The following is a 13,102-nucleotide window of genomic DNA, read 5'->3' as shown; positions in this document are numbered from 1 at the left end:
GACCCAAATACCCCCCCACCAGGCTTCAGTCCTTCTGTCTGTCACCATCTACCCCCTTCACCTCTGAGTCTCACCAGTTCGTGTCTCTCCCCACTTCTGTTTCTCCCATCACTCCATCTGTGGCTGTCACAGAACAGAAGGTGAAGGAAGGGGGTCTGGAGATAGACACTGAGCACTGAGCACCCGAAGGCCATACAAACACAGGAGCTTGGAGGCGCACAAACACACAAGCACACTCAGATTCACACGGAGGGACACGCCGCCACCACCATGCAAAAGCCAACCCCCTTCACATAGGAATCCGTATAAATACATATAATCCCTCACACATGAAAAATACATACAAAAGCACATGCAGACCCATACACAGAAACACATCAGCACGTCTACAACAATACAAACCTATAAAAATCACATAAGCACACACACAAGCAGGCACGGGCTCCTGCTAGAGGACATGCAAACGAGGCCTCAAGCGGACAGTGCAGCTCACCCACACCCACGAAATAAACACACGGGTGCTCTCATGGGCACACATGCTAACCTTGCTAACCACAGCAGCGTCTCTGCCAACATCTGGGGAGAGATAGGGAGGGAGGGAGGGAGGGAGGAGGGAGGGAGAGAACAGGTTCTGGGCAGGAGGTATGAGCCCAGTACACTCTTTCAAGTTCACGCTCCTGCACACTGACAAGAGGGAAGGTGGGGAATGGGTGAGGTTACATAACCTAGTGGGAGGCAGACTCAGGATAAAGGCCCAGAGTGAGACTGTCAGCCAACTGGAAGGTCGTCAGACTGGGACCATGGAGCTCAGCGTCCTCCTCCTACTTGCTCTCCTCATAGGACTCTTGATTCTCATGACCAAGGGCCACCAAAAGGCACCTGGGCGCCTTCCACCAGGCCCCCGCCCTCTGTCCTTCTTTGGGAACTTTCTGCAGATGGACAGAAGAGGCCTACTCAAATCCTTCCTGAAGGTGAGGTGCAGGTGGATGGGGTCTGAGGGTGCTCCCAGTCTCTGGACTTGGGGATCCCTCACCAGAAGGAGTGAGGCATTGTTCCAGGCTCAGGGCGGGGGTGTGTGTGTGTGTGTGTGTGAAGGTGGGTGGGTAAGAAGAACGAGGCTGAAGCATGGTGGATGGTGGTCAGATAGTCAGAGGCATCTTGCTCAGGGGAAGTGTGTGGTCACAGTCTCTGGAGTGGACAAGTGGGTGTGAAGAGGTTTCTGGGTAGGAGCCACGGGTGTAGAATTTCATATCTTCCGCCACCTTCTGTCAAGTTCCTGGGTGCCTGCCCACCCCTGGAGAGAGAGAAAAGGGAGCCCTGGCATCAGTCATATTGGTTTCTCCTCTATCAACAAAAGAAGGGAAAGTCTGGTTCATGTCAATGCTGGGACAAAGCAGGAGGGGGCGAGCAGGGGGCCAGGTGCAAAGGGCTTACCAATAACGACCATCAACACGCTACACGTAACAGCTGACACTACGGAGTATTTACTAGGCTCTGTGTCACTGCTCTCCAGGCGTGAGTGCACGCTTGTCTGTTCATTCGTTCATACTGTAATCCACACCATGAACCCACTTCCCAGTGGGAGATCCGGAGCAGACAGTAATTCCAGCTGCCTCCTGCTTTGTGGTCCCGGCTCACTGCCCCTCCCCCAACATGGTGACACATGCCTGAATCTCGGGCTTGTCACTACCTTTGCTTTCAATAGAGAAAAAAATTCTGTCACGTAGGTGGAGGCCCCAAGTATGTGTGGTTTAGTTTTTGTTGTCTTCAATGTATCATTCTATAAATTCCTGGACTTAAGTTTCTTTCTTTTTTTAAAAAAATATTTTTTCTTTATTGATTGGAGAGAGAGAGGAAGGGAGAGAGGGAGAGAGATAGAAACATCAATGAGAGAGAACATCGCTTGGCCGCCTCCTGTATGCCCCCCACTGGTGATCGGGCCCACAACCTGGGCATGTGCTCTGACCCGAAATTGAACTGGTGACCTCTTGATGCATGGGTTGACGCTCAACCACTAAGCCACACTGGCCGGGCTGGACTTAGTTTCTTTCTTCAAAATTATGTGGCTGGGATCTACCTATATTGTCGTGGGAAATCATCAGGTCTTGCTTACAACAATCCTGGGAAATGGGTGATGTGCTATCCCCACGTTAGGGGTAGGAGCAGCGAGGCATAGCTCCAAGAAGGTACTTGTCCACCGCCACACAACAGAGACTTCACAGAGGGGAAGCTGGGGCCCGGCAGGGAGGTCTCTCATCTTCAGTGTCCTGAAGTTGTCTAAGAGTTTGGGAATCAGTCAATTTTTTGAGAATCTCATTAAAGTTTTAGGATCCCTCCCAATATCCACACACATCTTTGCATAAAATTTTGAGAGTTTCAGACCCCTAAAGTTCTTTACACAGACCTTCCAAGGATCCTCTGGGTGTCATGATCCCTCATTATTATTGCATCTTTGTGGAGAGAGAAAGAGAGAGGAAGGGGAAGAGAGAGAGAGAAATAGAGAAAGAGAAGGAGAGAGCATGAGCTAGTGGGTGTCTTGAGGGGAGGGGTTGGGGAAGGTATGGCTTCTCCCCCATTCCCTTATGTGCGCCAAATCCTTCTAGAGTCAGGCGTGGACTTGTGTTTCAGATTCAACTGTTCCTTATTGAGTCTTTTCTGTAAAATGAGATATGACAATAAGAATGTGTCCCTCATAAAAGTGTTGTGAGCATGAGAAGGGGTATTGCATAGAGCCTGGTGTATAGTAAATACTCATTAAGTGACAGTCACTTTGATCCACTCGTTCATTTATTCACTCATTCAATAGTACATTACAGGGCACCTTCTGTGTGCCAAGGAATATTCTAGGCATGGCATTGGACAGGGCATAAAACTAAGAAAATAAAACAAATAAGAAATATTAGGTAGACAAGAGCTGTGATTAAAATAAAGCGAGTTGCTTGCCATCTCTCGGCCTGCCTGGATTGGTGCAACGTAATGAAACTACAAGCACATGCTGGTTGGAGTGAGAGGGAGCTTTGCAAGAGAGCAAAATGCTCCAGATCTCTGGATGCAGTCCCATTTATTTGCAGATTGGTAAATTATTTCTTTGAGATGGCATTAGTGCAAACCATACACCCTAGCTTTGTCTCTTGGTTTTTACAGAAAGAGACCTTGAGGCCAAAGATAACAAACCCTTATTCACATGCAAATGAAACACCCAATATACTTGGGCAGGACAGGTTTTCCCCTGGGCCAGGATTCCAAGAATGCATTAACACAAGGTTGAGAGTGCTTAACACAAGATTATAAAACGTCCATCTTCCAACCTCCAACCCCACAGTTGCTATTTTCAAAAGTGGAGAAAACTACCTTAGATTGAATGCTGAGGAAAAGTCTAAACCCTGCTTTGTTTCTGGGCAGAGACCCCGAAAGATGCAGGGGGAAGGCATCAGAAAGAGGCAGGGGTTGGTGCAAGAATCACGCAGCATGAGCCAATTCAGCATCTTGGGGGACAACCTGGAGGCAGCATTTGAGTGAGAAAAGGGACCAGTGGGAGGAGAAGCAGAGGGTGATGAGGGCACATCATGCAGATTGGTGTGGACCATGGTGGAGACTTCAGGTTTTATTTTCAATGAGATGGGAGCACTGGAGGGCTTGGAGCAGGTCAGTGATATTCATTTACATTTTAATAGGATTATTCTGGCTTCAGGATGGGAAGGGATGAATAGATTGTAAAATGATTGTAGAGGGGCTAGGAATGGGGGTAGAGAGACCAGTGAGGAGGCTTTGCAGAGATCACTGTGAGAGATTTTTCATAAAAACTAAAACTTTTTATGATTGTAGGTCAACTTTTTACTGAAGTTTAACATCACCCTAAGAAGTGCACAAATCATAAGTGCTCAGCTCAGTGAATTTTCTAACAAACATAGTCACTCAATTGATATGTAGATAAGTAACATGGCCCACCCCGATACCCTTCCAGTCACTACCCTCCCGCTATCCTGACACCAGAGGTTCAGGTTACCTGTTTTCAACTTCATATAAATAGATTTATCACGTATGGACTCCTCTTACTTTCACTCAGCATTACGCCTGTGAGTTTCATGCATGTTGTTGGGTATAGCAGTGGTTTGTTCTTTTTCACTGCTGTGTAGTAGTCCATGGTATGGACACAACACTATATATTCTATATCGATGGTGGTGAGCATTTTATTAATAAGGTTAGAGTGAATCTCCTTGTCCTGTATTTTGGTAAACACAAGTACACATTTTTTGGACATGTACCTGAAAGTTGATGAGTCACTGCGTATACATGTGAACTTTCAGCTTCAGTAAATACACTGAGCAGTTTCCAAAGTGGCTGTACTGATGTTATGATGTTGTTTGTTTGTTTGTTTGTTTATTTATTTATTTTTAGCCTCACCTGAGGACATTTTTCCATTTTTTGTTCAGATAGAGTGGGAGGGAGAGAGAGGGAGAGAGGAAGAGAGAGAGAGAGAGATGTGAAAGGGACACATCGAGTGGCTGCCACCCGCACGACCAACCAGGGCTGGGGACAAACTGCAACCGAGGTACATGCCCTTAGTGGGAACCAAACCCAGGTCTCTCTGGACCACAGGCCGACGCTCTAACCACTGAGCCAAACCGGCCAGGGCCTGATGTTATGATGTTTTTAGATCTCATGATCACCCCAAGGGCTACTGATTTCTCCTCATGTCTGTCAAATGGGTTGGTCAGTGTAATTCTTTGGGGAAAGTGTCAGGAGGCAGACAGCAGGTTGGAAATTGAACCACAAAAAGATAATCCTACCCTGCAGGTGTGGCTCAGTGGTTGAGTGTCAACCCACGCACCAAGAGGCTGCCGTTTCAATTCCCGGTCAGGGCACATGCCCAGGTTGTGGGCCCGATCCCCAGTGGGGGGCATGCAGGAGGCTGCCAATCGATGTTCTCTCTCATTGATGTTTCTATCTCTTTCTCCCTCTCCCTTCCTCCCTCTAAAGGCAATAAAGAATAAAATATTTAAATAAAAGATAATCCTTTAGTTGTGATGCCAAGGAGATCTGGCCAGATTTAAGGAGATGGCAGGGGTGATAGCAGACATATTTAACCACCTGTACTACTTAGGGCACCAATCTATCATGCAGGCCCTGGCTCGGTCTTGGGTTAATCCTTTAGTTGCTGGGTCCTGGGAAGGGGAAAGGCAGACACAGATGAAGGGTTTGGGGATGGAGGCTGATTCCAAGTTTACATGTGTTGTTATGGCTTCACAGCTGTGGGTGTGGGTATGCTTGGCAGTTCCAAGACAAATACGGGGATGTCTCCACGGCGTACCTGGGGTCAAGGCCTGTGGTCGTACTGCGTGGGATAGAGTCCATTCGGGAGGCCCTGGTGGACCAAGCTGAGGCCTTTTCTGGCCGGGGCCAAATTGCTGTTATTGATCAGATCTTTCAAGGATATGGTAAGGGCCTGAAAGGCACCAAGAGGGGGCAAGGGATGGAGGGTGGGGGTTGGGGAAGGTGAGCCTAGTTAGGGAGAATAGGGGTGAAGAGGGACCCGGAGTCTCCTTCTAACTTCCTCTGCAACCCGTGCCTGCCTCCACCCCAGGTGTGGTGTTTGCCAATGGGAAACGTCGGAAGGCCCTTCGGAGATTCTCTCTGGCCACCATGAGGGACTTTGGGATGGGCAAGCGGAGTGTGGAGGAGCGGATTCAGGAGGAGGCACAGTGTCTGGTGGAAGAGCTGCGGAAATCCCAGGGTGAGCCCGGCGATGGGAAGGAAAGACAGACAGTGAGACAGAGAGGATCGGGGTGCGTGGCCACAGGAAGACAGGGGTATGTGGGCAGAGCCAGAGACGTGGAGCTGAAGAAAGACAGAGCCGGACAGGCCGTCAGACAGAGGGACAAGGACATGGAGATGAACAGAGATGGGAAGGAGAGTTTCATGGGGGCACCAGAAGGGCTGTGGGCTGTATAGTGTCAAGAACAACTCTTCTCACTTTTTCTCTTGACTATTAAAAAAAAAGAACAACTCAATGACGCGAACTTAGATATTAACACACTACTTACATGTGCTCAGGGAAACCGATTCATGGATCAGTTGTATCTATCAAAGCAAAACAGGACGTATATGATGGAAAGCAAAGAGAGAAAAGAAAAACTGCAGGCATCTGGGAAACAAGGGAGTCTGTTTTCCCTTCCTTGGGTGGCAGAGAGCGCACAGGGGCTCCCTGCTCTTGCAGTTGCGTGGGCCGTCAGAGAAGCACCCGCTTGCTTTTGGCTTCTCCATGAAACTGCTGTTCATGAGACATAAAGGTAACAAGGTCCTTTCTCAGAAACAGACTGACACAGACATAGAGACAGAGAAGGAGGCAAAGACAGTGATGGAGGGACCAAGACAAAGAGACACACAGAGACAGAGTGAGTGGGGGAGACTGGGTAAGGCAGAAAGAAACAAAGGCAGAGAAAGTTAGAGAGACAGACAGACAGGCTCAGAAAAGGGTCTGCAGAGGAACAAGAGAAGGTGGACGGGTGACACCCACAGAGGAGGACCGCACCCACCTGATGCCCTGCACTCCTGAGCTCACAGCACGCCCTCCCTTTCAAGGGACTAGCCCAGTATACAGTTGTCAGTAAACAAGTGCAGATCAACTTTCTGAACACCAGAGATCCCTAGAGGTGAACCAAAGAAGTAAGAGGAGACACAGAAGAAGGGCAGGGAGAGCAGAGCTTCTAAATTTTGACATGCAATTGATTGCACGCCTGTACTGCACTCCCCTTGGCCCTGGGACCTGACTGTACCTGTTCCCCGAGTCAGAGCTGGGGCTCGACGGGGGGCCAACCACACAGCCTCTGTAGCCAGGCTGCCTGGGTCTGAACTCTGGCCCCCATGATGAGTCACTGGGTAACCCTGGTCAAATTACTTAACGTCCCTGTTTGCCCATCTATGAAATGGGGAAAAAGAACTGCACCTTCCTCACGGGATTGAGGTGAGAATTAAATAAGATAATATGGGAAGTGCTTAGACTAGGGCCTGGCACATCATACAGGCTAGTGAGAGGTAGCTGTTATTCCTGTTTTCTTTATCTATCTATCTATCTATCTATCTATCTATCTATCTATCTATCTATCTATGTGTGTGTATATGTATATATATGTTTTTTATATATATACATTTTTATTGATTATTGATTTTTTTTAGAGAGAGAGAAAGATAGAAACATTGAAATGAGAGAGAAACACCTATCGGCTGCCTCCTGCACGCCCCCTACTGGGGATCAAGCCCACAACCTGGGCATGCGCCCTGACCGGGAATCGGACCGGGAATCGAACCGGGACCTCTCAGTCCATGGGACAATGCTCAATCCACTGAGCCACACCGGCTGGGTGATTCCTGTTTTCTTTATCATTACTGAGCGATGAAGGACAGTCACACAGAGATGGGGCAGCAGCCAAGTGCTCCCCAGGCATCTGAGTCTATGTCTTCTGACCTGCCACCTCCTCCTAGGAGCCCTCCAGGACCCCACCTTCACCTGCCACTCCATCACTGCCAACATCATATGCTCCATTGTCTTTGGGAAACGCTTTGCCTACAAAGACCCTGAATTTCTGAAGCTTACGCACATGTCCTGCCAGTCCTTCACACTCATCAGCTCCTTCCCCAGCCAGGTCAGGGAGAGGGTGCAGGAGGGTGGGCAGAAGGTGAACATCCAGGGAACGGTAAAGGGGGTGATCTGCTTTGGGGCCCCAGAAGTGTAGCTTCTGGTTGGAAGAGGGACAGGGACAACAGAGAGAGACAGAGGCACAGACAGCTGGAGGGAGAGAGAGATGGCAAGACAGGGCCTGAGAGACTAAAAGGAAGAAAGGGGAGTGAGGGAGGAGGAGAACAGTCGGAGAATTCGAGGGAGAGAGAGGAGAGGAAAAGAGAGAAGAAAGAGAAAACAAGACCAAATAAAGGCAGAGATAAAGAGATCCTCAGAGACAGAGTTGAAAAGGGTGTGTGTGTGTGTGTGTGTGTGTGTGTGTGTGTGTGTGTGAGAGAGAGAGAGAGAGAGAGAGAGAGAGAGGAGAAACAGGGAAACAGAGTCCCCTCTATCAGAGGGTTAGGGCCCAGGAGAGCTGTCCCTTCCTGTGACCACTAGCTCAGCCCCGGGAGGACCTCAAAGCCCCTTGTCTCCCGCAGGTGTTTGAGCTCTTCCCCAACTTCTTGAAGTATTCCCGGGCACACACAGGCACATCTACAGAAACCTGCAGGAAGTCAAAGACTTCACTGCCCACAGTGTGGAGAAGCACAGGGAAACCCTGGACCCCAGCGCTCCCCAGGACTTCATCGACACCTATCTGCTCCGCATGGACAAAGTGGGGTTTGGAGAGGGGCATGGAGGCGGGGTAGGAAAAGATGGGGGCGGTGAGAAGGAGGGTGAGGGATGGAAGAACAGAGGATGAGGAGATGAGGGAAGGGGAGGGGAGATGTGGAAGGGAACATAGGGGTGATAAAAGAGAGAGAAACTAGGGAGGAAGCAGGGAGGGAAGGAGAGAGAGGAGACATACAGGACAAGGAGCAAAATACATGGCAACAGGCGAAAAGACCCACAGAGGCAGAGAGAGGCTGGGAGAGAAAGTGAGACAAACATGCCCAAGAGTTGACTGAAACAGCCAGAATGAAGACAAACCGAGAGACAGAGATAGAGACAGATGGGTGGACATGCCGAGGACAGAGAAAAGTAAAACGGACCAAATGGTGTGAGAGACCCAGAAACAGGTGGGGGGCCCGCGATTTGCACATGCAGCCAGGTTCCAGCCTCCCTGATGAGAACCCTGCCCCTCTGAACTCAGGAGAAGTCCAACCCAGACAGCGAGTTCCACCAGCTGAACCTCATCAACAACGTGCTCTCGCTCTTTTTCGCGGGCAGAGACCAGCAGCACCACTCTCTCCTACGATTCCTGCTCATGCTCAATACCCGCACATTGCAGGTGCACAGGGCGGCCGACCCAGGGCAGGCCTCCGATCCCTTTTTGGCTGTAGAAGGAATAGGGGTCCTGCCTAAATGAGAGAGGCAGCATTCCCCTCTTAAATCAGGAACACTGCAGGTTTGAATGAGCTGCCAACTAAGCCAGCCCTGTTGGTGGATGGATGGATGAAGACTCTGCCAATCTGTTTTCGCTGATCACTTAAAGATTCACCCATCCATCTACTCATCTATCCATCTATCTGTGCTTTTATCCACTGATGGATCTGTATGCTCAGATTCTTTTATCTCGGATTCGCCCAAGAACATGCACTTCCATTCTTTATTTGGATTAATTGATTCACCTGTTATTCCTCTGAAACGCTTGTTAATTGAATGAACTATTTGTCATTGATTCACGGGCTCGTCCATCCATTCATTCACGCATCCATCTATCCTTCTATGTACTAGGTTTCATTCCTTAATCCTTCCATCAGTCAGTAATTCATCCTTAACCTTCTACCTCGTCATTTATTAATTGTATAATTCGCTCACTTATTCATGTATCATCAAATCACCATCCATTTATTACTTTATCTACCTATTTCTCCACCAACTTTATTCACTTATTCTTCCATAAATTTAGCCATCCATTTATTCATGTGATTGGTTAATTAGGTTTATGTATTTATTTGTCTATGGGTCATTTATTAATTAATGATTTATTAACTCATCTACTGATTGATAAGTAAATACATACACTTATTAAATAATGTTCTTCCATTCATCAGTCTTTTCATTTATGAATTGATTGAATAATATCTTCATTTATTTATCCAGTTGTTCACGGGTTCATCTATTGATATATGTCACTGTCATATTCCTGAGGACCTAGCACACAGTGCCTCATTTATAATACACACACAGCAAGTATTAGTTCATTTCCACTCATCTTAGAGAAGCAATTTTGACAGGTTCATAGCCTCGAGTTATCAATCTGAAATTTTATGCAAAACTGTGGTGTGTGTGTGTGTTTCCCTGTGCATATAGGGAGAGAATCTCTAACATTCATTAGATTTCAAAAAGTGAGAATATGCTCCCCCACCCCAAGCAGGTTATCCTGAAGAGTGTCAATGACCTGACACTTCACTGTAAGTTTTTCCTGGCTCATTGGCCCATAGAAAGCAGTGTCCCTACTGAAATGCCCCTTTAAATGAGGTTCACTGGTCCCACTCTTCTGTGCAGAGAAAGTCCACAAGGAGATTGATCGAGTGATTGGCTCACATCGCCCTCCAGCCCTCGATGACCGAGCCAAAATGCCATACACTGAGGCAGTCATCTGCGAGATTCAGAGATTCGCAGACCTGGCCCCCTTGGTATGCCTCATATGGTCATCAGAGACCCTGAATTTCGAGGGAGCATCATCCCAAAGGTGAGGCCAGCCAGGCGATCACATCTCCCCTGTGTGGGATCCTTAATCTCCAAACTTGATCTCTTGTTATTTTATCACCAGGGCCTCTTGTTTCATGGTGTGTTTTCAGGGTGGGGTGGGGAAGGAAATTGTAATATTTTTTATCTTATGATCATCCCTCAGGGCACTGTAGTGTTTCCCGTCCTATACTCCGCTCTCTTTGACCCATGTTACTTTGCTACACCGAACACCTTCAACCCTGACCACTTTCTGGATGCCAGTGGGGTGCTGAAGAAGAATGACGCGTTTATCCCCTTCTCCGTAGGTAAGCTGGATCTGCACTCGCTTCCCCACACACCAGAGTGCAGGTGTCTCCTCCTCCTTGAGACGTCAAGGAGAGGTTTTGGTTTATTGAGCGGTTAGTACATGCCAGTTGCTTTACCTTCATCATCCCATCCCATACTCACTACAACCCCAGAAGGGGTTTAAGAGTGAGATCACAACCCAACGGCACACCTCGGTACGCTGGACCTTGGGAAAGTGTGTTTACCTCTCTATAGCTCTGTATAAGATAGCAGTTGAGCGCTATGCTCCGGGCCCAGCGGTTTACGGGGGCTGAATATAATGCATCAGACAAGTCACAAAGACAGAGAAACAGTGCCTGTCAGAGGTGAAGACAGAAAACAAACAAACAAAAACAAACAAAAAACTGAGGCCAGCTGCCGTGGGCAGAAAGAAAGACAAACCAACTCAAAGGAGTTAGAGACAAAGATCTACCGAAAGGCGCCTGAAGAACAGCCCCGGTGATGGGGGAACAGGCTTTTCTCGGATGAGGTGGGTCATGGAGCCAGTTACAGGAAGGGAAATGCCAGGGCCCTGCCCTGAGGATTTCTAGGTCATGTGTCCTAACTCTGGGTGTGCCAAAAGTGTGACCTCTTCCCCAGATACCTCCACACAGGCACCGTGTCTAACAACTGGAAAGGGTTAGGAAATTCCTAGAAGCCCATCCTAGAAATGGCCTTCTCAAGGCAATCAACAGGCAGATTAGGAACCGACGAAGTAATGGAGGAGACTCTCGGTGTCTGCCTGCCCTTTCTGGCTCCCTTAGCCCTCATTTCTCTCCAAGCCAGTAGTTTATAACCTATGGGAGGTGGGGGGGCATACACCTCTGAGGATCTGATGGAAGCCATAGACCTACCTCACGCGCATAAGTCCCAATCACAAATGTATGGATAATATGGTGTGGTGTTTTTTTTTCCTCAAAGCTGAGATAAGAAACAAAACAGATATAAGGAACGAAACAGAAACAGACCATAGATACAGAGAACAAACTGATGGTTGCCGGAGGCGAGGAAGCTTGGGGGACTGGGTTAAAAGGTGAAGGGTGTTAGTTAGAGAATATTGATGGGGATGTAAAATACAGCACAGGAAGCACAGTCAATAATATTGTAATAACTATGTATGGTGTCCGATGGGTAGCAGATTCATAGGGGGATCACCTTGTAAATTATATATATATACTATACTGGACACCTGAAACTAATATAAAATAATATTGACTACCAACTATAAGTGAATAAATAAAGAAAGAAATCAACCCAGAGATGAACAATCACACACACTGCCAGACACTCACCCCACAGTCCCCACCACACACACCTGGAAAAAACACACAAGTACCAACTACACCTACAGGATCCTTAGTTTGGACCAGGTGCTCTTCTAAAAATTTTTACAAGTATTAGCTTTTTTAACCTCACAATTCTCCAAATGTTGTCAGAAATATGCACACATTACACATGTGGAGGCATGTGTGCGCACGCGTGCACGCACGCACGCGCACACACACACACACACACACATCCAACTGGATGATAGTACTTAGACTTCGTGAGGCCAACCGAATCTTTGGAAATCTAGCAGAAGCTACAAACTCTCCCCTGGAAAAAGCTGCATGAAAGATTTGCACCCCACCCTGGCTGGTGTACCTCAGAGGTTAGAGCATCGGCCTGTGCACCAAAGGGTCAAGGTTTCGATTTCCGGTCAGAGATACATACCTGGGTTGCAGGTTCAATTCCTGGCCCTGGCTGGGGCATGTGTGGGAGGCAATCAATCAATATGTCTCTCTCTCTCTCCCTGTCCCTCCTCCCTTTCACTCTTTCTAAAAATCAATGGAAAAAATATCCTCGGGTGAGGATTAGCAACAAAAAAGATTTGCACATCGTTTCAGAGGTTTGGGAACCCCTTAAAGTCCACCCTGAATTGTAAGTGAAGGGCTAGTCCCTTGCTAACCAGTTGCAATGGACACAGGTGTCTGGGCTTTGGGAAAGGAATATGCATCTGCTCCGCGTTCATATTTGTGATCTTCTGTGCCCACAGGTAAGCGCAGTTGTCTTGGCGAAGGCATCACCCGTGCGGAATTATTCCTCTTCTTCACCACCTTCCTCCAGAATTTCTCCGTATCCAGTCCCATGGCCCCTGAGGACACTGACCTTACACCCCAGGAGAGTGGAATGGCCAAACTGCCCCCAGTGTACCAGATCCGCTTCCTGCCCCGCTGAAACGGTGGAAGAAAGGAGCTCAAAGGATTTCAGGGTCAGGAGGTATCCCCACCTCTGCAGGGAATGCCCCCTAACTCTGTCCCTGTTCTGCATTGGAGAGATCTGCTACAAGCCAGTCCTCCTTGTTCCTCCGTGGTTGCCTCCTCCGTGAGAAAGTCCCTCCCGCAGTCTTGCCTCCTTCCATGGAGCTGCGGCTCTTCTAAGAC

General features: G+C 48.2%; 1 protein-coding gene across 1 annotated transcript; it reads left to right on the top strand.

The window, feature by feature from the left end:
- The first annotated feature begins 634 nt into the window (after positions 1-634).
- LOC118639252 (cytochrome P450 2B11-like) lies at positions 635-13,065 on the top strand. The gene is given in 12 exon segments (XM_036275545.1): positions 635-971; positions 5,277-5,439; positions 5,586-5,735; positions 7,484-7,644; positions 8,159-8,186; positions 8,189-8,334; positions 8,812-8,929; positions 8,932-8,949; positions 10,170-10,289; positions 10,292-10,356; positions 10,519-10,660; positions 12,715-13,065. Coding segments are annotated over 12 exon segments (1,620 nt in total). The 5' UTR covers positions 635-644; the 3' UTR covers positions 12,897-13,065.
- Positions 13,066-13,102: the final 37 nt, after the last annotated feature.

This window comes from Molossus molossus, unplaced genomic scaffold (genome assembly GCF_014108415.1).
Source record: "Molossus molossus isolate mMolMol1 unplaced genomic scaffold, mMolMol1.p scaffold_m16_p_21, whole genome shotgun sequence".
In the NCBI taxonomy this organism is placed as follows: domain Eukaryota; kingdom Metazoa; phylum Chordata; class Mammalia; order Chiroptera; family Molossidae; genus Molossus; species Molossus molossus.
Note: the sequence above shows the minus strand (reverse complement) of the source record. Positions and strands in the feature narration are given on the sequence as shown.